Source organism: Lathyrus oleraceus, chromosome 5 (genome assembly GCF_024323335.1).
Source record: "Lathyrus oleraceus cultivar Zhongwan6 chromosome 5, CAAS_Psat_ZW6_1.0, whole genome shotgun sequence".
Taxonomy (NCBI): domain Eukaryota; kingdom Viridiplantae; phylum Streptophyta; class Magnoliopsida; order Fabales; family Fabaceae; genus Lathyrus; species Lathyrus oleraceus.
The window spans coordinates 462,642,648-462,667,765 of NC_066583.1; the positions used below are offsets into that span (position 1 = coordinate 462,642,648).

The 25,118-nt window shown below is 41.7% G+C and overlaps 1 protein-coding gene across 3 annotated transcripts; it reads left to right on the top strand.

Moving 5' to 3' along the window:
* The first annotated feature begins 7,243 nt into the window (after positions 1-7,243).
* LOC127085460 (uncharacterized) lies at positions 7,244-21,204 on the top strand. 3 transcript variants are annotated; one of them, XM_051025973.1, is made up of 3 exons: positions 7,244-15,287; positions 17,108-17,163; positions 20,050-21,204. In XM_051025973.1, exon 1 carries the CDS (start codon positions 12,487-12,489, stop codon positions 13,894-13,896), a length of 1,410 nt encoding a protein of 469 aa, XP_050881930.1. In that variant the 5' UTR covers positions 7,244-12,486; the 3' UTR covers positions 13,897-15,287; positions 17,108-17,163; positions 20,050-21,204. The 3 variants fall into 3 exon arrangements, with proteins under 3 accessions (XP_050881930.1, XP_050881931.1, XP_050881933.1); XM_051025974.1 differs by having other exon boundaries at positions 7,686-8,090; XM_051025976.1 differs by having other exon boundaries at positions 7,686-8,046.
* The last annotated feature ends 3,914 nt before the right edge of the window (positions 21,205-25,118 follow it).

The following is a 25,118-nucleotide window of genomic DNA, read 5'->3' on the forward strand; positions in this document are numbered from 1 at the left end:
TGGATTGTAAGTAATGATTGAATTGGTTGAATATTAATTCCTTGTATGCTTGGTGATCTTTGTGAGATGAGTTCTATACCCGAACTCGAGTGCACTTAGGATAGGAGAATGGCATAGTCTTGTTGACTTGCGTGGAGTTATTCCTTAGCAAGTTGGCTTGCAAGCCCATTCACTTGGTGGAGGTCATGTTGGGATCAATAATATCACACAAGTAGTTGTGGTTAGACATTACTTTTTCCAATATAGACCTTAGAAGCCAAGGACCTTAGTTTACCAACCCCATCTTGGCCTATTCTTAGGATGTAGTGCGAAAGTCGTTCAAGTGTAAGATTTGATACGATTGTTACACGATATTACACTCATAAGAGTCTCTCTTGAGAATATTTTTGGAATACGAGTAGTCGTTTATCCGATAATATCCGAAAGATGGGATGATGACTATGGGAACCTCTTGTAGAACATGCTTGGCAGGTTTAAACCCTAGTACACTCCCTTTGGGTGTTCCTTAACCGAGACTCCATGCTCGTGACTAACAACAAACCCTTGATTCATGGTTGATCCGTTCTTGTATCCTTAATATCAATGGAACTTGGGTGTTGATAAGGTATAAACCATAATCCACCAAAATGGATGATTGATATTAAGGATGACATGATCCATCCCATGACCTTTGTTTGGTGTGCTTTGCTTGATCCTTGAGTGTGATTGTTGCATTCATGCATTCGTGCATCCATTTGCGTCCATATCATCAATAATGAGAAAATTTTCAAGGAACTTAAGAGGTCTATTTGCAAATTTTCAGACATGGAAAGACAAAGAAGGAATACAAAAAAGTACAGTTTCCGACAACCCGACTTGAAAGAGTTAAGGAAGTTGACATCCTATGTATTAGATCCCTTGGGTTTCAAGGCTCGTTTTGGGAAGCTTCTATCTGTTCTGACTACTCAAGTGGACGAAGGATTGATGAGTGTATTGGTGCAGTTCTATGATCCCTTGTACCATTGCTTCACATTTCCGGATTTTCAGCTTTTGCCCACGCTTGAGGAGTATGCCTACCTTGTGGGTATACATATCCTAGACCAATTGTCGTTCAGTGGCTTGGAAAGTGTTCATACTTCTCAAGAGATAGCTGACATGTTGCATATAGATGAATCTCTGGTTGGTGCTCATATGGCTACCAAACGTGGAATTCAAGATCTCCCTTATGAGTTCCTCATTGCTCAAGCTACTATGTATAGGAAGGCCATGAGTGAGGACGCCTTTGAGGCCATATTTGTACTTCTCATCTATGGGCTAGTGTTATTCCCCAACATCGACAAGTTTGTGGATGTGAATGCTATTAGGATTTTCTCTACTCTTAATCCTGTTCCGACTCTGTTGGGTGACACTTACTTTTCTTTGCATATGAGGAATGCAAAAGGTGGTGGTACCATTGTGTGCTGTTTGCCTCTGCTGTACAAGTGGTTTATTTTGCACTTGCCGCAGACGGTCGCCTTCAAGGAGAACAAAGGATGTCTATGGTGGTCTACGAGACTCATGTCTCTCACTAATGATGATATCTTTTGGTACAACCGTGTATATGATGGTGTGCAGATCATCGGCTCTTGTGGTGAATTCTCCAATGTGCCTCTTCTTGGTACATGTGGTGGGATTAACTACAACCTTATTTTGGCACGTCGTCAGCTCAGGTTCCCTCTAAAGGATAAACCCAATAACATTCTGTTAGAGGGTGTGTTCTTTCAAGAGGGTAAAGATCCACAAGGCTTGAAAGGCAGGATGGTCCGCACTTGGCACAAGATCCATAGGAAAGGAAGGAAGGAGCTAGGTCCGAAGAATTGTATCGCTTTTGAGCCTTATACTTCTTGGGTGAGGAGGAGAGCTTCCGAGTACCTGATGCCTTACGAATATCCAAGACCTACACCTTTGGTTGTGGCTAGGCCTTCAACCCTCCCTGACCAAGGAGTAGAGGAGTTGAGAGACGAAGACCGTTCGCGTGCTTGGATCCGTGAACGAGAGGAGTTACTTCAGCAGATCAAGGAGAAGGATGCTTTGATAGAGTTCCTCGAGCATCGGGTTATAGATGATCCTGATGATGCATGGACTTCTCTACTTCCTCAGTCTTCCAAGTTTTGGAAAAGGAAGTACGATCGACTTGCCAAAGAGAAGGCAGACATGGAGGCACCCTATGAGAGGGAGGTGAAGAGGCTTCGTGCATCTTATCTTCCCGTGTCCAGAGCTTTAGATGACTGCTTCTAGGGTTCCATAGGATGTTCATTTTCCTTTCCTCTTGTATTTGGTTACCAAGCCTGTACTTCTTTGGTGTAAAAATATTTTCCAGATATTATTGATATGATATTTCATATGTGATAAATGTTTAATATTTCCAATATTTGCAAATAGGACTTTAAGGTTCCTCTGATATAAAAATTAAATCATATGCATTGCATGCATCATGTGCATCAACAGGTTTTGCTCCAGGCTCCTTGTTCTATGGTCTAACTCTGTGTTCTTCATTTATTTTGAAGACAAGCTGACTCATCGGTACTACACCCGAGCCAACTCTGCAAGACTGATGGATCATCTGGAACAAGAGAACCGCGAGCTGAAGGAGGAAGTAGCCAGATTGACTGCTGTCATACCCCGATTTTGACCCTGAATTTTTTTTCCCATCAATTAGTCATTCGCATTTCTCCTCATGACCATTTCACGTTTAAACTCTTCAATTCATATTGAAAGATCTTTTATTTATTCATGTTACAATCATTTCATTCATGTCCAAGAGTGTCCTCATATTCATTTAATCATAATTATGTGATTATTTCATAATCCTAGAGTGTCATCACACGAGTAGATGGAAATTCTAAAATACAAAGAAATATTTTTTTTCTTGCTACCAAATACCACTTTTTCTTCCATTCACGTCATATATACATGTTTGGAATTGTTACAATAGATGTGGAAGGTGATACATTCACTAATGTATCTACAAGCAACTTGGAACAATGTTTTCCATAGAAAAAAGAAAGCTTCCACGGAGATATACTAACGAATTCATGACCCGTACTAGAAGTCACTTATTTTCTCGATCTTTTCGCTGGAAGCAATTCTTATTATTCATGGAACAAAAGAAGCCAACAATCACTTCAAGGGAAGATTCATTGTACCGTGACCCCATTGCCCTTGTCTTATTTGGACATAATGCTCGAGTTTTGGACTGCTGTATTTCTGATGATTTTATTGTGACTGTCAGTGAGGTTAGTACATGTCGATGTCGTATATGGGGAATTGATGGTGAACAGCTGCAAGTCATTAGGGAGCACATAGGAAAGGGTATATGGAGATGTTTGTATGAACCAAAATTGTCACTTCTTATAACTGTCGGGTTTGATTCTGCTATCAAGGTGCATAGGCCTACTGCTTTTCTGTCTAGGGGTTTGGCTGAAGCACAATTGTCCCGCGGAATAACAAAAATGTTTTCATGTTGTGCTTACCACAGAGCTCCAAATCGCATTGTTCCTGGATAACCTGCAGTATGTGAGGCAGGTGTTCATCTCTTGTGCTGATGTGCTGGGAAAGAAGCAGTTTTGTTACATACTTGTACGCCATGGAATCACTTTTGAGCTTGACGAGGAAATGGTTAATGATGATGAAGACCGAGAAGTGTTGCGGGATATCATAAATAATTCTAAGTTAAGTGAAGGATATCTTACTCTTGCTCGTGATATTGAAGTCATAGAGCCCAAGTCCCCTGAAGATATATACAAGGCACATTTGCTTGATGGTCGTGCAAGTGTTGGTGCGAGTGTTGACTCAGCTAGACAGAACCTGGCTGCTACTTTTGTTAATGCTTTTGTTAATGCAGGGTTTGGTCAGGATAAGTTAATGACCGTTGCATGCAGATTCTTCTCAAATATCAATTCCCCAGATTACATAATGTTTTCTCGCCAATTCAAAGCAACGGCAACGAAGCTTATTTTTGTTCTGGAGCTGAGACAAAAAAAACGGTGGAAGAACCAAAGTCCTTTTGGACAACGTTCCTGTTCACAAGTTAGCTGATATATTGGTTGCAAGTTTTGAGATGAGTTTTGAAGAACAACTATCTATGCTGGATTCAGTTGGCCCTAAATTAAGGCTTTCAAAAGCAGTTGAGTTAGTGGATAGGCATTTACAGTCAATACGTACAGCTGAGAAAATTACACAGAAGGTTGAAGGTCAATTGTCAAACTGCTCAAAAAGAGTTTCTTCTATGACAGCAGATGAGGACTATAAAAGAGGAACTTGGTGACTACGAGGATTTGAGAAAAGGCCGTGGATTTTGCTTCTCTCTCTCAACCTCGTCGGGAAACTATTCAATGGATGCTTAAAGTCAATGCTCATTATGACTTTTCACCTCTCACTGCAGCACTTGATAGGATCCTTCTAACCTTCCATTTCCAAAAGATAAGCCATGGATGATTCAGCTTGTTGCTGCTACTTGCATCTCTTTAGATGAAGGACCTTCACCCGTTGATAGCCGGCATCTAAACAGACCTCAAACCTGCAGCACAAGAACAATTGCTATGACAAAAAAAGATTTGGAGGCACCTGTCTGGGATTGTGTTATTGGTATCCCGTCATACTTCACCGACTTGCAATGACAAGCTTATCTTGATGCGGCAAAAAAAAATTGCGGGGTTAAAGCCTTTGAGATTGATCCACGATTGTACTGCAACTGCCCTTAGTTATGGAATTTACAAAACGAATTTTTAAAGCGAGGGTTCAACATATGTTGCATTTATCGACATTGGTCAATGCGATACTCAGGTCTGCATTGCAGCATTTCAGTTCGGGCAAATGAAGATACTTTCCCATACTTTTGACAGGAGTTTAGGTGTGAGAGACTATGAGGTCCAGGATATTAGTTCTTTTTTTCATATGGATTTTCATCCGATGAAGGCCCAATTTCTGTAGGATCAAATGGTGTAATTTTCCCAAAAGGCCACTTGATTCCAAGTACTGCAGTTCTACAACTCCAGCAGAATGATTTTTTCCATTTGGAAGCTTTCTATCCGAATCAATATGAACTACCACCTGGAATAAGTCCCAAAATTAGTTCCTTCATGATTGGTCCTTTGCCTGAATCTCATGGCAGTAAGACAAGAGTTAAAGTTCCAAGAACTAAATCTGACACATCTCATGATTTGGCGTCAAATTTGAGTGGCCATGAACACAGAAGAAAAGTTGCATCAGTTGAAAAATCAATAGTTGATACCTCTAAGTGCAAGACTGTGCCTTCCTTGGGTAATTCAAATATAGATATTCTAGCGGATGATGTGGAAGAATCTCATTTGTCCAGGTACAAAGAAGCACGGAGATCATCATCTAATTCTTGTGATAGACTATTCTCAACTACTAAAGAAGATTCAGCTTCACATTCCATGTCTACAAAAACTGACAATTATCACTCATTGCCTTCAAAAGTCAGTGTTGCTCCTAATCTTCCACGATACACACTTTGGCAAAACGAGGCTTAAGGAATCTGTTGCTGATTATGTTGCTGTTACACCTATTGTGTCTAAAGATGGAGCTGTTATACTTGGATCCAAAAGAAGCACTGTATTTGAAGTCGATGCCAAAGCTGGAAAGATCCTTAGAAGTTATGGTGCTGCTGATTTTCATAATGCTTCTACTACTGCAGTGTGGAGTGGTGACAAGGACAGGGAGAGATTTAGTACCGTCGTCGGTGCGAATAATAACGAGCTTGCTGATCCAGGAAAGCTCAATTTACCGGAGTTCCTGCTCCAGATAGTTAGGACCGATTATCTTTTTTACAATCTGTGGGTCCTGGTTCAGGAATAGTGTTGTGGACTATGTCAGTAGCTGAATTTGAGGCTGTATTATTTTGCAAACGTAATGAAATTCCTACCTTCAAGGCTTCACTTGATGCAGAAGGGGAGTATGCTTCTGATGTTGACAGTGGCTTGGATTTTGCTATGCCGTATGCGTGTCCAGACAGTAAACTAAGAGAAGTCTATCGCCAGCGAAAGAATTTTCTGTTTGAACCTGTTAACTTTGAAAGATTATCTGATGTTAGTTCCTATCAAGAAAATGGTATGCTCCCGATGTCGGTTTCTCATCTGATGCTTCCATCACAACCTAAGAGTGAAAAATTCCTCCCCGGTCACAATGGTAATATGATGCTTCCTAGGCCTGTGCCAAATTCTTTGCAGCCAGAAATCAGCTTCTATGATAGTAATGATAATAATGCAGTTGTGCTCCCTCAGCCGCATATGGAAATTGCTGCACCAAGGGACTTGGGTGAGCATTATACCAGCATATTCTCATGTTGGAGCTTTGCAACAAGGAACGAAAATTCATGGGAGGCTAATAAAAAACTCTCTCTACTTGGATGTCTTTGTGGCTACCTGCCTGATTGACATGTATGGAAAATGTGGGAAGTTGGAAGATGCAATGTCTTTATTTTATGAAATTCCACGGGAAACTTCAGTTCCTTGGAATGCTGTAATATCTTCTCTAGGGGTTCACGACCATGGAGAAGATATTCTAGCTGCAACTCTCTCTACTTCAGTTCCTTGGAATGCTGCAACTTTTCAAAGACATGCTAGCTGAAGGTGTGGAGGCAGATCATATTACCTTTGTATCTTTGTTGTCGGCTTGTAGTCATTCGGGTTCAGTTGATGAGGGCCAAGAATGTTTTGATATTATGCAGAAAGAGTATGGGATCGAGCCTAGTTTGAAACATTATGGCTGTATGGTTGATTTGCTTGGCAGAGCTGGATATTTGAAAAAAAAAAGCTTATGATTTAGTGAGAAGTATACATGTACAACCAGATGCATCCATCTGGGGTGCTCTTCTCTCTGCTTGAAGAATACATGGAAATGCAGAATTAGGTACATTAGCTTCAGAACGCTTATTGGAAGTTGATTCGGAGAACGTTGGCTATTATGTTTTGTTATTGAACATCTATGCAAATACCGGAAAATGGGAAGGAGTAGTTAAAGTAAGATCCTTGGCCAGAGATCGAGGATTGAGGAAAACACCTGGTTGGAGCTCTGTTGTAGCTGGCAGTAAAGTTGAAGTCTTTTATACTGGGAACCAAACTCATCCAAAATATGCTGAGATATACAGAGAATTAAGGGTTTTGAGTACTAAAATGCTGAATGCTTGGCTCTGCATGGAAAAGATTCAGGAGTTCACAGTGTAGCACCTACTGTTGAATTACTCAAGAAGCTTCTTTTTTTTCGTCCGGTGAAGCTGTTCAGACTGCTAGCAGTTTGGCCATATCTTCGAGATTGCTTCATGTCCCTTTTCCAAAACAGACATTGTTAGCTGCAGATGATGGTGTTGAGGGTGTAGTTCCAGTTCCTGGCTCAGCTGACACAGGCGAAGGTGGCATTGCATTATTTATCCTGATTTTGATTTGTGCGAGGCTTGCTTTGAAGTACTAGATACAGACCGACTTCCTCCACCACACTCTAGAGATCATCCTATGACAGCAATTCCAATTGAAGTGGACTCAATGAGAGATGGCAATGAATTTCACTTCACGCCGGATGACATAAGTAGCACATTCAAGGTTGCAAATTTTGAAGACATGCCAAGACCAAAACCGTGTCAAGCTGCCACAACAACACACAAAATCAGTTAATTCTAAAACAAACTTTTCAGCTAAGTAAGTTACAGTGGTGAAAGTTTTTCTTACAGTAGAGTTTTCAAAATGAAGAGAATTGAGAAGGGGACCACAAGTTGGATATGGACAAAATTCAAAACCTCTCCACTGCACAGCAGACCTCCACTACTCTGAGGAAACACAGCAGCACAGCAGAGAGGAGGAGTCATATATAAAAAGCAATCACTATTCATAAAAAACCCTAAGTTTTGGATAGCCGCCGCTGTTCACCTATAGGGAAGAGAGGATTCTGAAAAAAAACACAAAAGCGTTGTTACTGTTCACTAAGAGAAAGAGGAGTCGACGGCAAGAAGAAAAGAAAGCCATAGTTTTTCTTGGTGGTGAAGAGCGGACGAGAAGATCAAAACCGGTTCAGGTAAAACGCTTACTCACATTCGTCGGTCGAGCTCGCCGCAACCGGTTAGCTTCCTTTCCGAGCTTTATTTCCATATTTCGATTATGCTTTGAATTCCATGTTTGATTTAGCAACACCGTTGCCTGTTTGTTTGTGATGTTAACTTGCTGTTAAGATTTTGATTTTCAAAAATGGAAAGAAAACTGAGCTTTGGATCGTTACTGTTTTCAACATGAGTTTTGTTATTCGTAGTCACTGTTTTCAACATGAGTTCTGTTATTCGTAGTTACTGTTTTCCAACTTTTGTGTTTTATTTAAAAGGTTTGGTGCATCTGATGTCGATTTGGTTGAGTTGGTAAAGATGTTGTTTGTTAAACCTTAAGTTCTGGGTTCAATCCTTGGTTTTCAGCATTTTTTATTTTTAACATATTTTTTATTTTCTACTAGTTTTTATTATTATTATCATTTTTTATTATTTTAAACCTTTTATTTATTTTTTTATTTTTATTTTTTCTCCCTTTTGTAAACACTTGTTGATTTTAATGTTAAACATCGATTTGTAATTTATGGATTTGACAATTTTCTTGTTATTTATCCATGAATATTTTTATCGATATATTGATAGTATTTCACCGCGTTTCGATTAATCGCATATGACATTTCAATTGTTGTCAACATGTGCAAACCGGCTTTGAGCACATTATTTAGGTTTTGTGTGTTCCTCAATTTCCATCCGTGCAAATCCCGATTTTATCTTTCTTTGATTTAACTTTTAAGTGTTTTGTAAATATAATTTGTTGTGTTATTTATTTTCTTCACATGGCTTACTCTTGGGCTTTCTTACAATGAGCTCTTAAGTAACATCAACTTAACCTTCAATAATTTCAAACCTCGGTACTTTAATTGTTTTAACTTAATATTCAAATCATTTTCTAAATAAAACGTGAAGAAAAAGATTACCTGGATGGAATGTCCAGTCGTAATCCCGAATATTAGGCTCAAGCTGTAAGAGCTTGCAAGCCGTTAATATTTGTCTTCTCTTTAATACTCAAATATTCAAAATCATTTTCTAAACGAAAGTTGGAAGAAAAAGATTACCTGGATGGAATGTCCAGTCGTAATCCCGAATATTAGGCTCAAGCTGTAAGAGCTTGCAAGCCGTTAATATTCGTCTTCTCTTTAACACTCAAATATTCAAATCATTTTTCTAAATAAAACATGAAGAAAAAGATTATCCTGGAGGGAAGATCCAGTCATAATCCCGAATATTAGGCTCAAGCTGTAAGAGCTTGCAAGCCATAAATATTCGTCTTCTCTTTCACACCCCAAGATTCAAAACCTCTTCTTAATAAAGTTGGAAGAAAAAGATTACCTGGAGGGAATATCCAGTCGTAATCCCGAATATTAGGCTCAAGCTGTAAGAGCTTGCAAGCCATAAATATTCGTCTTCCCTCCAAAACATTTATAAATATTCGAATCATTTTCTTGGCAATATTGGAAAGAAACAGACTGCCTGGGTGGAATGTCCAAACGTAGTCCCGAGTATTAGACCCAAGCTGTAAGAGCTTGTAGGTCACAAGTACTCGTCTTTCAAACTTCAAAATACCTAATTCCTAACTTAATACTTTTTCAATAAAGATGGAAATGGAACATGGCGTATGCCGTGCACTCCTGAGACTAGGATTCGAGATGTATATCTCGCTCATCCAAGTTCTCGCCATCACTCAAAACACATCAAATCCATCAATTTCTTTCCTCGCCGCCGTGCGATTGATCTCTTAAACCTTTTCACAAATGAAAGGTACTTTGTTTCAAAATAATGCAAGGCAATGTTTCTCCACCTGTTTTGGGTAGTCCAACAATGTTTTCGTCGATTTGACACAAAGTAGCTTTCACTAAAATCGACCCACAAACAAACATTTTTCTACCCAGAACTACGTAAGCCTTGATTTCTCTTTTGAGATACGTAGGAGCAGGATTTGTAAATCTTGTCAGGCCCACTAATAAAAAACTTAGGTTCAGTCCTTCGTCAAAAATCCAAAAACATTCTCTTCTCATCCTTTCTTTCTTTCCCACCTAATAATTCGAAAAGCCTAATATTTCAAACTAACATTAACGCACACAACTGACCTAATGGTTCCCGTTGAGTACAACGGACGTGAGGGGTGCTAATACCTTCCCCTTGCGTAATCGACTCCCGAACCCTGATATTGGTTGCGATGACCATATCTTATCCTTTCATTTGTCTTGGGTTTTATCGATATTTCCCCTTTCCTTTTTAGGAATAAATAAAGTTCGGTGGCGACTCTGTTCAGTCCATCATTGCGAGCGTGCGATCGCGCTTCGCTTTGTAGTCGTATCCCCATTTTTTTCGAGGTGCGACAGATGGCGACTCTGCTGGGGATAGACAAATACCTAAGTAAGTCAAGCCTAGTTGGGTCATTTGTGTGCCTTTGTTTGTTTACCTATGTGGCTTTTCTTTTTTGTTTTTACTATCTCTATTGTCATATTGATATGAATCTGTTGTATTGGTTCGATCATGGTTTGGTACTTGGATACTCTGATTGCAAACCTTGTGGGAAAGACTTTTTACCCGAGTCTCGAGTAAAAACATAAGATAGGACGAGGTTGAGTAGTACGGGTCCGCGAGATGTATTTCTCGTTGGGTCGGTACGAGAACCTTACTTAGAGTAGATTCTTGAGAGGATGTTGTCGCTCGGCAAGTAAGTTGCCGTAAGCTTCGATATTTTCTTTAGGATCCATGACTCTGAGAACCATTTGTAGAACCTTAGTTCTTTGCCCTACTAGGAAAGATGGTTGCGTAGTGTGGGTCTGCGAGATGTATTTCTCGTTAGATTGATGCGAGAACCTCACTTAGAGTAGATTCTTTAGATGGAGTTGATGTCCGGCAAGTAAGTTGCCGCAGGTAGCAAACAGTCTAATGGATCCATGACTCTAGGAACTTTTATAAAAAAAAACTTAGACCATACCTGGTGAGAACCATGTTCTATACAAAGCAATCAGACTTATCCATACCTCGAACCTTTGAACCTGTACCAAAAAAAAACATTGCATCCATCCATTCATTGCATACGCATAAAAAAAAACAAAATGCATCCATACATGCATTCATACATTTTCCAAAAAAAAAAAGAGTCTCATTCCGCCCTTTCTTCCACCAGTTTCACGCTGAATTTTCAACATCAGTATAATACTCGCGCCAGAGCAAGACAGAGAATGGCTGAACAAGAACAAGAGAGCGCCCGAGTTAGAGCTGAACTAGACGAAATCAAAGGAGGCATGTCCCAGATGCGAGAGATGCTGCAAGCTTTAACCTTCAGGTTTGAGATTCCACAAGCAACCGTGATTTCAGAGACCACGGGCCCAGCAGTGGAAGTCCCACCTCAAAGGACATTACCCTCAACCCTTCCTCTGTATGGGCTACCCTATGACTTTGTCCCCCGAGCGGAGGTGGTGCACGAAATGGGGCAATCTGTCCAATAAGCTGTGCCATTACCAGTTTACACCGACGCACGTCCAGTCATCCATACTGTGGTTCCACCAACCGCCTATGCTAGGCATGTTCCTCATTATGAAGATCAAAACCACATGTATCAGACTGTTGACTCAACCGTTGCTGGTGACGAAGTGAGGTTTGAAGATTTCAGGGAGGTAAAGGAGAACATGCAGCTCCTTGAGAAGAAATTTCGAGATCTAGAAGGAGACCACGTCTTTGGATCTGCTGCCAAAGAAATGTGCCTTGTATCCGGGTTGGTGATTCCAGCAAAATTCAAAACCCCAGACTTCGACAAATACAAGGGGCATACTTGTCCAAAAAGCCATCTCATCATGTATTACCGCAAAATGGCTGCACACGTGGAGGATGACAAGCCGATGATCCACTGCTTTTAGGATAGCTTGAGTGGGGCTCCTTCCAAGTGGTATTTAAGTCTGGATCAGAACAGGATCAGGTGTTTCCAAGACCTATCAGACGCGTTCATAAAGCACTATAAATACAACATGGACATGGCGCCTGACAGAAGACAGTTGCAGAGCATGTTCCAACATGACAAGGAATCCTTCAAGGAGTATGCTCAAAGATGGAGGGAGTTGGCTTCTCAAGTTGAGCCACCTCTTGCTGAAAAGGAATTGGCCGAACTGTTCATCGATACTGTCCAACCCCAATTCTACGAGAAGATGGTTGGAAGTGCTTCTTTGGGATTCTCCGAGCTTGTTGCTATAGGAGCTCGCGTTGAATATGGTGTGAGGAATGGAAAATTGGCGGCTGTAGCTGGAACTTCAAATGCTAATCCAAAGAAGTTCTCTGGAGGGTTTCCTAGAAAGAAGGAAGGGGAAACAAATGTTGTGACTGCTGGTCAAGGAAGAGCTCTTCCAAGAAGGAGACCACAATAATATCCACCTCAGCAGTATGTTCAACAACCGATTCCCTATCAACAACCCATGTATCCAGTCCAGTACGCTCCTCAGCCGTACGTAGCTGCTGTGACGCCTGCATTCAATCAACAGCCTGCTCAGGCTTATCAAGCGCCTCCAGCTTACCGACCAGCTCCAATTCAACAACGTGCCGTGGCTCCGCCAGCTTATCAACAAGCACCGGCAGCTCCTGTTTATCAACAACCGAGAGCTCAAGCGCCGAGGCAGAATGCTCAGAACCAAAATAGGAGACAAGGGGAGAGGGTGACCTTCAATCCAATTCCAATGTCCTACACTGAGCTTTATCCCTCCTTGTTGCAAAAGGGTTTGGTGGTTCCCAGACCTATGGGACCTCCACCTGATCGTCTGCCTCTGTGGTACAACCCTAATGCACACTGTCCTTTTCACGAAGGTGCCCCCGGGCATGACCTAGAGGGTTGTTACGCTCTGAAGCATAGGGTTCGGGAATTGATTGAGAGCAAGATCTTGTCTTTTAAGGACATGGGACCGAATGTGAAGAACAATCCTCTTCCTCCCCATGGAGATCCTGCGGTAAACGCCATTGAAGACGTTTATGTTGGTGTTACGGTTGATAAGGTGGAGGATGTTAAGACTCCTTTGGCAGCATTCCATGCCCGATTGGTGGAAGCTGGCCTGGTTAATGTTGATCATGACAACTGTAAAGAGTGTGCCACACACCCAAAGGGATGTCAGGTGGTACGAGACAACATTCAAGATCTGATGGATAAAGGAGTGCTTCAAGTCTCCAGTGTTGCAAAGAACGAAGACGTGTTGGTAATTGAACCTTGTTTCAATTTACCTGAACCGGTCGAGATCCCATATTATAGTGGTGGAGTGGTTCCAGTGAATAGTGAGTTGTCGCCTATCGAGATATGTATGCCCGCGCCTTTTCCATATGAGAGCACCAAGGCCGTGCCTTGGAAATATGAGATTACTGCTGTGGATAAGGTTGTGGAAGGAAGTTCAGACGCTGAGGTGACAAAAGCTGTAAGTGAAGACGTCACCAATATTGCAGGGATGAGCAGAATGACCCGTAGTGGTCGAGTCTATGCGCCCGAATTCAATGTAACTCCTCAAGGGCCAAACAAGGGATCAACAGTTGTAGCTCCCACTAAAGAACCCGAAGTGGTTCAATCCGAAGATGCTGTTGAATTCTTGAAGTTGATCAAGAGAAGTGACTACAAGGTTGTGGATCAGCTGCATCAAACGCCATCTAAAATCTCTATTCTATCTCTGTTATTGAACTCCCAAGCCCATAGGGAAGCTTTGTTGAAGGTGCTTGCACAAGCTCATGTAACACAAAGCATAACGGTAGACCAGTTTGATGGGGTAGTTGCAAATATCACAGCCTGCAATACTTTGAGCTTCAGTGGAGAGGAGTTACCTGAGGATGGACAAAATCACAATCGTGTGTAGCACCTCAAATTTGCACCTATCATTGTACATACATTCTCATATTAGGTCATAACATATCATGGTCCACTGCATAGCATTGCATTGTCCCATTTGCCTCAAGTGCAAGCCAATCAAGAAATTAGGTCAAACTGATCAGGAGATCAGTCAACCAAGCAAGCAAGGGTGTTTCTCAAGGAGCCAAGGCCCTAGGGTTGGTCCAACATGTTCACATGACTTGGGGGTCCATTTGAAGTGCTTAAGTCAAAGATTGGAGGCTCAGAGGTCATCAGTCCATGCACAGTCAGTCAGAAACCCTAGAAAGTCAAACTTGGTCAACTGTGGATGATTTTATGGTTTTGATGGATGGATTTGGTTTGAGAGAGCTTATTCATGTCCCAATAGGCCTCATGTATCATGGCAAACAATATCATTGAAGAATTTGAAGCCAATCAGAAAATTTCCAAAAATAGAAACTGGACCTGTAATTGGAATTTGCCAAAACTGGAAACTTCTTGATCCCAAACTTACATCATGATACAAGCTTCAAATGAATTTTTGCCCAACATGAAAGTTGAAGATCTTGTTCTCCCATTTCCAAAAAGTCCAAGAACTCTCAATTCCCATGTATGGTTGTCAAGATATGATCAATTCATTTTCACAAAATCTTGAACTTCAAAAGGCCATATCTCTCAAACCATTTGGCCAAAATTGGTGAGGTTTTTTCCAACAAACCACATTTAACCTCCTCTTTCCAAAAATATAAATTTCATGTGCCAAAACATTGCCAATCAAAATGGCACTTTTGAACCTAGCATGTTTAATTTCAAGTGAGGTGCAATTTTGACTTTTTGAATTAAGTGATTTCCATCCAAATGGCCAATTGGAATTAGTTCAGAATGTTATTTATGACCTGTGCAAGGCCCATTTCGAGCTCATACTACCATCATACCTCCATTTGGACCAAACTTGGCAAATTAGCAAATGGTGTCAATTGAACAAAACTTGATTAGCATTGCATTAAGAGAGTTAAAACAGAAGTATAAAATCACTTTTTCTGTGAATTGGAACCCTAGCAGCAGCCTTTACACACAGAATTCTCTCATTCTCTCTCAATTTCCATTTTCCACATTTTGCAATTTCTGCTCAAACTTCCAAAGAGCCCGAGTATCCCTTCATTGTTTCATCATCTGACCATCATTGAGAGTTGTTTTGAAGCACCATTCACCCACTGTAGCAGCCTCCTCGTGTTCTGTTTTTCAAAGCACACTTCCATGGCAAATTGTGATTGGAGCATCTTCAAGCCTTGCTGAGCTAAAGTATCTCAACCATTCACCTCCTAGGACCCGCGTGTGCATCTGTTTGAAGCATTTGTGGCCAAAGAAACACTGAATCATCACTGAGCTTCATTTTTGGTTAGTTTTCGATTCATTTATTTTCCAAAATCGTGCCATGCTTTAGATAGTTCATGCTTTGCTGAGTCCATTGAACTTTGTATCACTTGAAATGGTTGCTTGTGTTAAGAGAAATCTGACTTTAAAGTTCTATGCTCAACTTTGTTTTTGTTGATTACTCTTTTGTGAGCTCGAATTAATGATAATGGATGCTGGATTTGTGTTATGCATACTTTGCTGATTCGATTGGTGTAGTTAATTGCTGTTTCTGGGCATGTTTGTTTTTCACGATTGATTGTTGATGATGAAGTTACTGTAGCCTTCGAAGAACCCTAAATGCTGTAGCAAACCCTATTTATTTCCCAGAACTCTGTACTATTCACGTGTGCTGCATGCCGTGTTACTGTGCTATCCACATGAGCCAATCAAAACATTCTATTTCGTGGCCCTGTACGCTGCGTTTTGTTTAATGATGTGCATATTCACAAAATTGCCACCGGTCAACACTTTGACCTATTAAACCATGCTTGTTCTTGATGTTTATTCCAAATTGATGCCCATCTTACAAAATTCATAACTCGTGCATTTCAAATCCAAATTTCATGAAATTTTTTGCATCATGTCCTGTTTGATCTCTATTATTTTATCATGATTTTTGCTGATTTTTTGGATGGCTGGATTTTTAATGGCATTAGGGTTTTGCTCATGTATGCATATTTTGTACATCTTACCAATTCAATTGTGAAATGATGAGGATATATCCAATGACCCTGAAATTTTTTGTGCTTAATCTACACTCATTCATGGTGATTTTGATATAGAGTTCTTGAATTTATCTTATTTGGTTGCTGAGTTGTGAATTTTTGAACTAGGGTGTGACAATTTGTGTCACACCATTGATATGCAATTTCATGATTTTTGATGACATGCTTCCTGAGCTCCAATTAATGTGAAATTTTGCATGAACCTACTTGTATATGTCTAGTTTATGTGTGAATTTTCTTGGAATTAATTATGCCATTTCCTAATTGTTTGAGATTTTTCTCCCCTGCCTAGTCAATTGTTGACTTTGTGTGATACATCTTGCCATTCCATTTGGGAAATTCTCATACTTTGTTGGATGATCATGAAATTTTACATGTGCATACTAGACATCTTAAGCTTTGCATTGGTGTTGATCCCATTCATTTCTCATCTGTTGTCATGGAGTTATGATTTTTTGAAGTTGATACATGTTTGTTTGACTTCTTTGTGCATGCTTGAAATTGTTTTGACTTTCTGATTTTAATTGACCATCTTCCCATGATCCAAATGAGCTGAAATTTTATATGCATGTCATGTTATGGATTTTGGTTGAGCATGAATTATTTGATGATTTTTGGAATTGATTGTGTTTGCTTTTGAGCTTAGTCATTCTGTTGACTTCTATGAGCTTTCATTTGCCATGTTTTGACTTCTTTTGCTTATGAATTGATGATGATGCATGATATGAACTTGAAACCAATTGGGTTTGCTTCTTAAATGATTGAATTTGATTTTGATTGGATATGGCTTGCTGTTTTGACTTTCTCATTTATTTTTGACCCTAGGCTTGTCCTAGTGGTCCTGTGGCTTATAATTGAGTTCATGTTTCAGGTTAAGCTACAAGTGCTTCAAAGAAACTTTTGCAAGTTGATTGGGTTTATCTGTTTATCATGAGCTAACCTTTGTTTTGTAGGTGGCTTGACTCATATGATTTGGGTCTTGTGCTTTTGCACATTTGTCTGTTGATTTAACTGTTCATTCCTACTTCCTTTTGCTTAAACTTCTGAACTGTGTACTGATCTGTTTGACTATTTCAGGTACCATTAGTTGCTTAGAACTTGCTTTGCTTTGCTATTTAGCAATTTGCTTTGAGGTAATCCCTTTTTCTTCATGTAGTCTGGAAGACCTGGCCTGTTACTTGGCCAGGCAACTGTCTGAAGTCCTCCTTAAGAGGCAATGTTTGTGTATGTTTAAATCTTGTCCTTGTACATAGTCAAAGACCTCCTAAGTGAAGAGGCAATTGGCAGAACCCAAGGGATAAGCAACCTATCCCCTGCTAGTCTGTGTGTCACTCACATTGCTCACACTACCTGTGTTGATGCATAGTGGGTAAAAGCCCAAGATCCATAGAGTCACTTGTGGATAGAGTTCCCCCATTCTGAACTCCCACACCTTCTGATATTCAAATGCTCTCCCTGGCCAGGGATAAGAGCAATGAGGCACACCCCTCATCTCCTTTCATCTGCTTCACCTTGGCTCTCAATGTCAAGGTTAAGAGCACCATCATCCATTTCCAGAGGTTTGTTTGTTGAGGTTGATATGACCCCTCGACTAAAACCTAACCCTTGTGTGAGCCCCTTGTGTGTATATAGTGTGTGCTACCTGTGCTTGTATGTTTGTTTGACTTGCTTCCTGTGCAAGTTAGGTTTAGTTTAGACTAATCCTTGTTTGCTTTCGCCCTCGTTGCGATCCTTTCTCTCGCCCTCGTTGCGATCGAGCCTTTTCCTTTCTCTCGTCCTCGTTGCGATCGAGCCTTTTCCTTTCTCTCGCCCTCGTTGCGATCGAGCCTTTTCCTTTCTCTCGCCCTCGTTGCGATCGAGCCTTTTCCTTTCTCTCGCCCTCGTTGCGATCGAGCCTTTTCCTTTCTCTCGCCCTCGTTGCGATCGAGACTTTCCCTTTCTCTTGCCCTAGTTGCAATCGAGACCTTTGTCCCTCCGTGGCCGAACTACGGCAACTCTGATTCTCATGTTCAGATGAGATACGTAGGCACGAGATGCGATGTCTTGTCGAGTTTGACTAACAACTAACACTAATTCTTTTCTCTCGCCCTCGTTGCGATTAAGACCTCCCCTTTCTCTTGCCCTAGTTGCAATCGAGACCCTTGCTTCCTGTGCAAGTTAGGTTAGGTGTGGCTTGCTTCCTGTGCAAGTCATGTTTAGGATAGGCTTGCTTCCTGTGCAAGTTAGCTAGAAACCTTAACTTAGGGACGACTTTGCATGACAACATCTAGGCTCGAGTCGTAGTCTCCCTAGAGTTGTGTCTCCCTCTGTTATCTGGTTAGGCTAGATCCTTTATCCCTGCGTAGGGGAACTACATCGCCCTGATCTTCACACCAGATGAAGTATGTAGGCAGGAGATTGAGCTGATCTCTCCGGGCGCCCTTTTCCTTTTTTAACCCTTTGTGTCTTAACCACCCTTGTGTGTGTTCTGGTTGGAGTCCGACATAAGTCCAGCGATTGGCAGTTGGTTTCCTGTGTGCGTTTAGGTTCGGATGCTGACATAAGTCCAGTGATTGGCATTCAGGCTCCACGTTCGCCTATGTTGTTTCGTTTTGTTTGTGTGCGTGTCAGCTGAGCTACGAATGCTCTGATTCTCCTTCGTCCAAAGGAGATACGTATGCATAGGATGCGATATCCTAGCGAGCATGTGTCGTTTCCCCAGTCCGAACTACTTCGACTTTGATGTCTATGCCTGATAGACTAAGTAGGCCCAGGATACGATATCCTGCCGAGTCAGTTTCAGTCAGTTTCTTGTGTCTCTTTCAGCCAGTGTGTGTGAGTTTGAGCAGTGTTTTAGCAACCAATTTCCTTTTTATTGTGCGTGGATCCCGTCGAGTACGACGGATGCGTAGGGGTGCTAATACCTTCCCTTCGCATAACCGACTCCCGAACCCATTATCTTTGGTCGCGAGACCATGTTCTTTCCTAGGTTTACTTCGAGCGTTTCCTTTCCCTCTTTTGGGATAAATAACGCACGGTGGCGGCTCTGTTGTTCTTTCTTTTCCCGCCGGTTTTTCGCGTAATGCGACAGCTGGCGACTCTGCTGGGGATATAGAGAAGTTGACCTGTGCTGGTCCATCTTCCCTGAGCGAGTCTCTCCTAGCGCTCTCTAGGTTAGGGTTTTGGTTGCTTTGTGCTATGTTTATTTATTGCATTCATTATTTGTTCATTTCATTTATTGATTGCATTGATTGTGTGCATTAATGTTTGCATTCATATTCATTATTCATTCTGCCTGGCTGGTTGTCTGTTTTTCTTTGTGGGGTGGGAGTCAGTTGAGGTAAAAGGTCCAATACCCAGACCATGAGTGAAATCTAGGATACCTAGGAATAGAGTGATTCATGGGAAGCGGGTGGTATTGCGCCACTTAGCGGAACATTGATATCACGAGCAGTTCAGACCCTGGTGGGGTATTATCGGTGCATACATCGGGTGTGCACAGGATGATATTCTGCGAAAGGTTATTTATGCTGCGTTTCTCTCGACCTTACCCTGGCCTAGATGACACCCGTGAGTGGGGGGGATTGATCATTTTAACAGGTACAGTTGGTGACTCCCGGTACTGATGGTGACTATAAATTCTGGACATATATTTCTGGACGCCGGAGGTTTGACCCTGGTATTGATCAGAGGGTTCCGTTTATTTCGGATCCCTGGGCTGAATTTGAGGGTACTCGCTCAGATGGTGACTCAGTTCTCCAGATTTGGGTTCAGATGCCAGCTCCTCAGATGACTTTGGGGTTTCAGATGGTTCCTCAGATGCCAATTCCTGCCAGTCTTGGCTCCATCATTTGCATCATAGCATATTTATTTTCAAAAAAATATAATGCATGAAAAAAGTTAACTCGCATACGCATATCCTTTTCAGGATCATTCATGATAAAATAGCATTCGCATCATATGCATATCATACACATATCATCCTTGCATTACAGACATGCTTGGGAGAGACTTCTCACTTTGGGTTTTGACTGAGACAGGATTGTTGATCACCGTCCACGCCGCGACCAGACTCAATCATCAAAGAAGTATGGATCAGGTTCAGACTGAGTTGGCTGAGATGAGGGCGAACATGGCCCAGTTCATGACAATGATGCAAGGAGTTGTTCAGGGGCAAGAGGAGCTGCGTGCCTTAGCCCAGAGACTGGAAGCTGTGATTCCACCAGTCCACCGTGCTCCACCAGTGGATGTACCTGTTCATGAGAATGCTGCTGTCACTATTCTCGTCAATGATTATGCCGTGGGTGATGAATTGAAGGGGATCAGAATTAGTGAACAGCCTCTTGCTGCAGAGACTGTTAATGTCAGAGCAACCCGCGCTCCGGTTCGCCATCCTGGCTTTTCAAGTTCTTCCGGTTCTAAGAAGACATTCTCTGGGGCACCCAAAAGGGGAGAAAGTGAAACAAATGTTGTGCACCGTCGGAGGAGTGCAAACAGAGGACAGTTTCGTCAGGCTGCTGTTGTGACTATTCCAGCAACTCAACCTCAACAACAGCAGAGAAGACCAGTTCAGCAATATCAGCATCAACAACCTCGTCCTCAACAGCAGGTTTACCAGCCTCACAACGGTAATCAAGCCAGTACAAGTAATGAGAGGAAGAAGATCACTTTTGATCCAATCCCCATGTCCTACGCCGAACTGTATCCCTCTCTGTTAGAGCGGAACTTGATTACACCCAGAGAACCGCCGCCCATACCTGTCAACCCTCGGTGGTGGTATAGGCCTGAACAGCATTGTGTGTATCATTCGGGTGCTCCTGGTCATGATGTGGATAGTTGTTTCCAGCTGAAGATGAAGGTTCAAGACCTTGTGAGGTCAGGTATTCTGATTTTGGAAGACTTAGGTCCCAATGCTAATCAAGCTTGAAGCTCACAAGTCCTGGGTTGGCGCCGACTTTTTCTTCAGAAGGGTTGTTCAGAAAGCAGAAGCTGCTGATGCAAAGGATACTGACAGTTGTCATCCCCGGCGGGATCTATCACAATTGGGTCACTGTGGGCGTTCCTACAGTTGTTCATAAGTCAGAGTAGTAATCACTTTGTTTAAAAACCCTTCTCCCATGCCAAAAGGAGAAGTGATGGCATTGTTGGCAACATTTTGTGCAATGATATTTTCATTCAAATAAATTCATGTTAAACATTTGTTTTTCCTTTTTGCTTTTTGCATGAAATTGGTGATCACAAAAAACCCTAAAAAACAAGAATAAAAGCAATCTTTTCATCTGCATAACGATTGTCTTGTTTGATTTTCAAAGTGCTTTTTATACTCAAAATCTTTATGCAGGTTGTTTCTCAAACCCATTGAACATAATGATCGGACGTCATCTCCCAATTTTGAATTCCCTGTATTCGAAGCGGAAGAAGATGATGATTGAAGGGATTCCTGACGAGATTTCCCGACTTCTTGAGCAAGAAAAGAAGATCACACTCAGCTGCATCTCGAGAATCAGCAGAACAGCCAACTGGGGCATTATCAAAAAGAAGAAAAAAAAAAGAGAAAAAAGAGGAGGGTGCAAAATCAGAGAAAAAAAAAATCAAAAGAAATGCAAAGATGATGCTTTGGCAAGAGTGTTGGTTGATACCGGATCTTCTCTGAATGTTATGCTGAAGAGAACACTCGCCAAATTATCTTATCAAGGACCAGCTATGAAGCCCAGTGCCTTGGTAGTGAAAGCTTTTGATGGTTCCAGGAGAACAATGATTGGAGAGGTTGAATTGCCCATATTGATTGGCCCTCATGTATTCCCGATTAATTTCCAAGTCATGGATATTAATCCAGCATATAGCTGCTTATTGGGGCGTCCCTGGATTCATGCTGCAGGGGCAGTTACCTCCACTTTACACCAAAAAATGAAGTTTGTAGTGGACAATCAATTAATCATCATTTCTGGAGAGGAGGACTTTGTGGTCAGTCACCTTTCATCCTTCAGATACATTGAGGCTGATGAGGACGCTTTGGAAACTTCTTTCCAAGCTCTTGAAATAGCCAATGCCACTTTTGTGGAAATGAAGGACCCTGTTGGGAAAGCTTGTTCATCTTTCGCGTCTCTGAAGAGCGCAAAGTCTAGTATTGAAGGAGGAAACCCTGAAGGTTGGGGACATCTTATTGATATTCGCGAGAAGCATGATCGCTTTGGTTTGGGATATGTGCCTTCCGCTGCGAAAGGAGCCCGAGTCCCTACAAAGGACAACACCCGAAGCATCCAGGAAGTATTCCTCAGCACAGGATTCATCCATGGAGATCAAGTCAATGCAATTGAAGATAGCACCGCAAATGAAGATGAGCCATGTTTGGTTTACCGGTGTGAGACAGCTTTGAACAACTGGAAGGCGGTTGAGATCCCCGAAATTTTTCCTTTGTCAAAGTAATAATTGTCGTATTTTCCTTTCAAATCCTTAGCTCTGCCCAAGGCTAATGGATCATGTTGTAGGGCCCCTTTTCATGTTCAAATAATCATTATCAATGAATGAAAGACATTTTGTTAAATTCTTCTTATTCATTTACTTGGCTTTCTCATAAGAAAATGGCAATCTTTTCAAAAACAAAAAAATATTTCATTTATGCATTTTTTATTTTTACTTTTTCTAAAAGAAATCAATCATTCAAACATGCAGAATAAATGATAACCCCGTTGAATCCAATGACTTTACTACCTCTCATAACTTTGACTCCCATATCTACCAAGCGGAAGAGGAGGTTGAAGAAGATTGTTACATCCCCGACGAACTGGCAAGGCTGCTCGAGCACGAGTCCAAAGCCCTTCAGCCACATGAAGAACCGGTGGAAACAATCAACCTTGGCACAGAGGAAGAGAAGAAAGAAGTCAAGATCGGCACCACGCTTGAAGCAAGCATCAAAGAGAGATTGGTCAAGCTGCTACAAGAATATGTGGATGTATTTGCATTGTCATACCAGGATATGCCAGGTCTAGACACCGACATCGTTGAGCATAAGCTGCCACTTCAGCCAGACTGCCCGCCAGTAAAACAGAAACTCCGAAGAACAAGACCAGATATGGCTCTGAAGATTCGTGAAGAAGTCAAACGACAATTTGACGTTGGTTTTCTCGCAGTGGCGAAGTACCCATAATGGGTAGCTAATATTGTACCTGTGCCCAAAAAGGATGGAAAGGTGAGGATGTGTGTTGACTATAGGGATCTGAACAGAGCTAGTCCAAAGGACGATTTCCCTCTACCACACATTGATACTTTGGTAGACAATACTGCAAGATTTGCTGTCTTCTCCTTTATGGATGGTTTTTCGGGATACAATCAAATCAAGATGGCTCCAGATGACATGGAGAAAACCACTTTTATTACCCCTTGGGGCACTTTTTGCTATAAGGTAATGCCTTTCGGTCTCAAAAATGCTGGGGCAACTTACCAGAGAGCTATGGTCACTCTTTTCCATGATATGATGCACAAGGAGATAGAGGTCTATGTTGACGACATGATCGCTAAATCTCAGAATGAAGAAGCTCATATGAACCATCTGAAGAAGCTTTTTGAACGCCTCAGAAAATTTAGATTACGATTAAACCCTGCAAAATGCACATTTGGTGTCCGTTCAGGGAAGTTGCTTGGTTTCATCGTTAGTCAACGAGGAATTGAGGTGGACCCTGACAAGGTCCGAGCTATACAAGAAATGCCTGCTCCACGCACCGAGCGAGAGGTCAGAGGTTTCCTTGGACGTTTGAATTACATCTCAAGGTTTATCTCACACATGACGGCCACGTGTGAGCCTATCTTCAAATTGCTTCGAAAAGATCAAGTTGTTGAATGGAATTCTGATTGTCAAAATGCTTTTGAGAAGATTCGTCAATACTTGCAAGAGCCTCCTATTTTAATTCCACCTGTCCCAGGAAAGCCATTAATCATGTATATGACTGTGCTTGAAGGGTCAATGGGATGCGTGCTGGGGCAACATGACGAAACTGGTCGGAAAGAACATGCTATTTACTATTTGAGCAAAAAGTTTACTGATTGTGAAAGTCGATATTCACTTTTAGAGAAAACTTGTTGCGCGCTAGCATGGGCTGCTCGTCGTTTGAGGCAGTACATGATTTGCCATACTACTTTGTTGATCTCGAAGATGGATCCAATAAAGTATATCTTTGAGAAACCGGCCTTGACTGGAAGACTTGCCCGTTGGCAGATGCTCTTGTCAGAGTACGACATCCGGTACGTGACCCAGAAGGCAATTAAGGGAAGTGTGTTAGCAGAGTATCTTGCTCACCAACCAGTTGAAGACTATCATCCATTGAAGTTCGATTTCCCCGATGAGGATATAATGGTGATAAAGGATTGTGAGATCCCAGGCCCAGATGAAGGACCCGAACCAGGATCTCGATGGAAGCTCGCGTTTGATGGTTCTTCCAATTACAGTGGTCATGGTGTGGGAGCTGTTTTGATGAACCCAAATGGTGGCTTTACCCCTTTCACAGCGAGGTTGTGCTTTGATTGTACGAATAATGTCGCTGAATATGAAGCTTGTATCCTTGGTCTTGAAGCTGCAATTGATCTCCGAATCAAGATCCTTGAGGTGTATGGAGATTCAGCCTTGGTGATCTATCAGGTCAAAGGTGAATGGGAAACTCGTGATGCGAAGCTGATCCCGTATCGCGCTCATGTTGTGAAGATGATAGAATACTTCGACGATATCACTTTCCATCACATCCCAAGAGTAGAAAATCAAGTGGCGGACGCTTTGGCAACATTAGCATCAATGTACCAAGTCAGATTCCATAATGAAGCTCCACTTATTCGAATCGAGCAAAGAGATGAGCCTGCCTACTGCCAACTGATTGAAGAAGAAACTGATGGTAAACCATGGTTTCATGACATCAAGCGATATCTTTTAAGACAAGAGTATCCAGAAGATGCTACATTGTTGGATAAGAAAACTCTGAGAAGGTTATCATCCAAATTCTTTTTGAGTAATGACGTGCTTTACAAGAGAAACCATGACATGGTTCTGCTCAGATGCGTGGATAGACACGAAGCAGACATGTTAATTAAGGAGATTCATGAAGGATCCTTTGGAACCCATGCC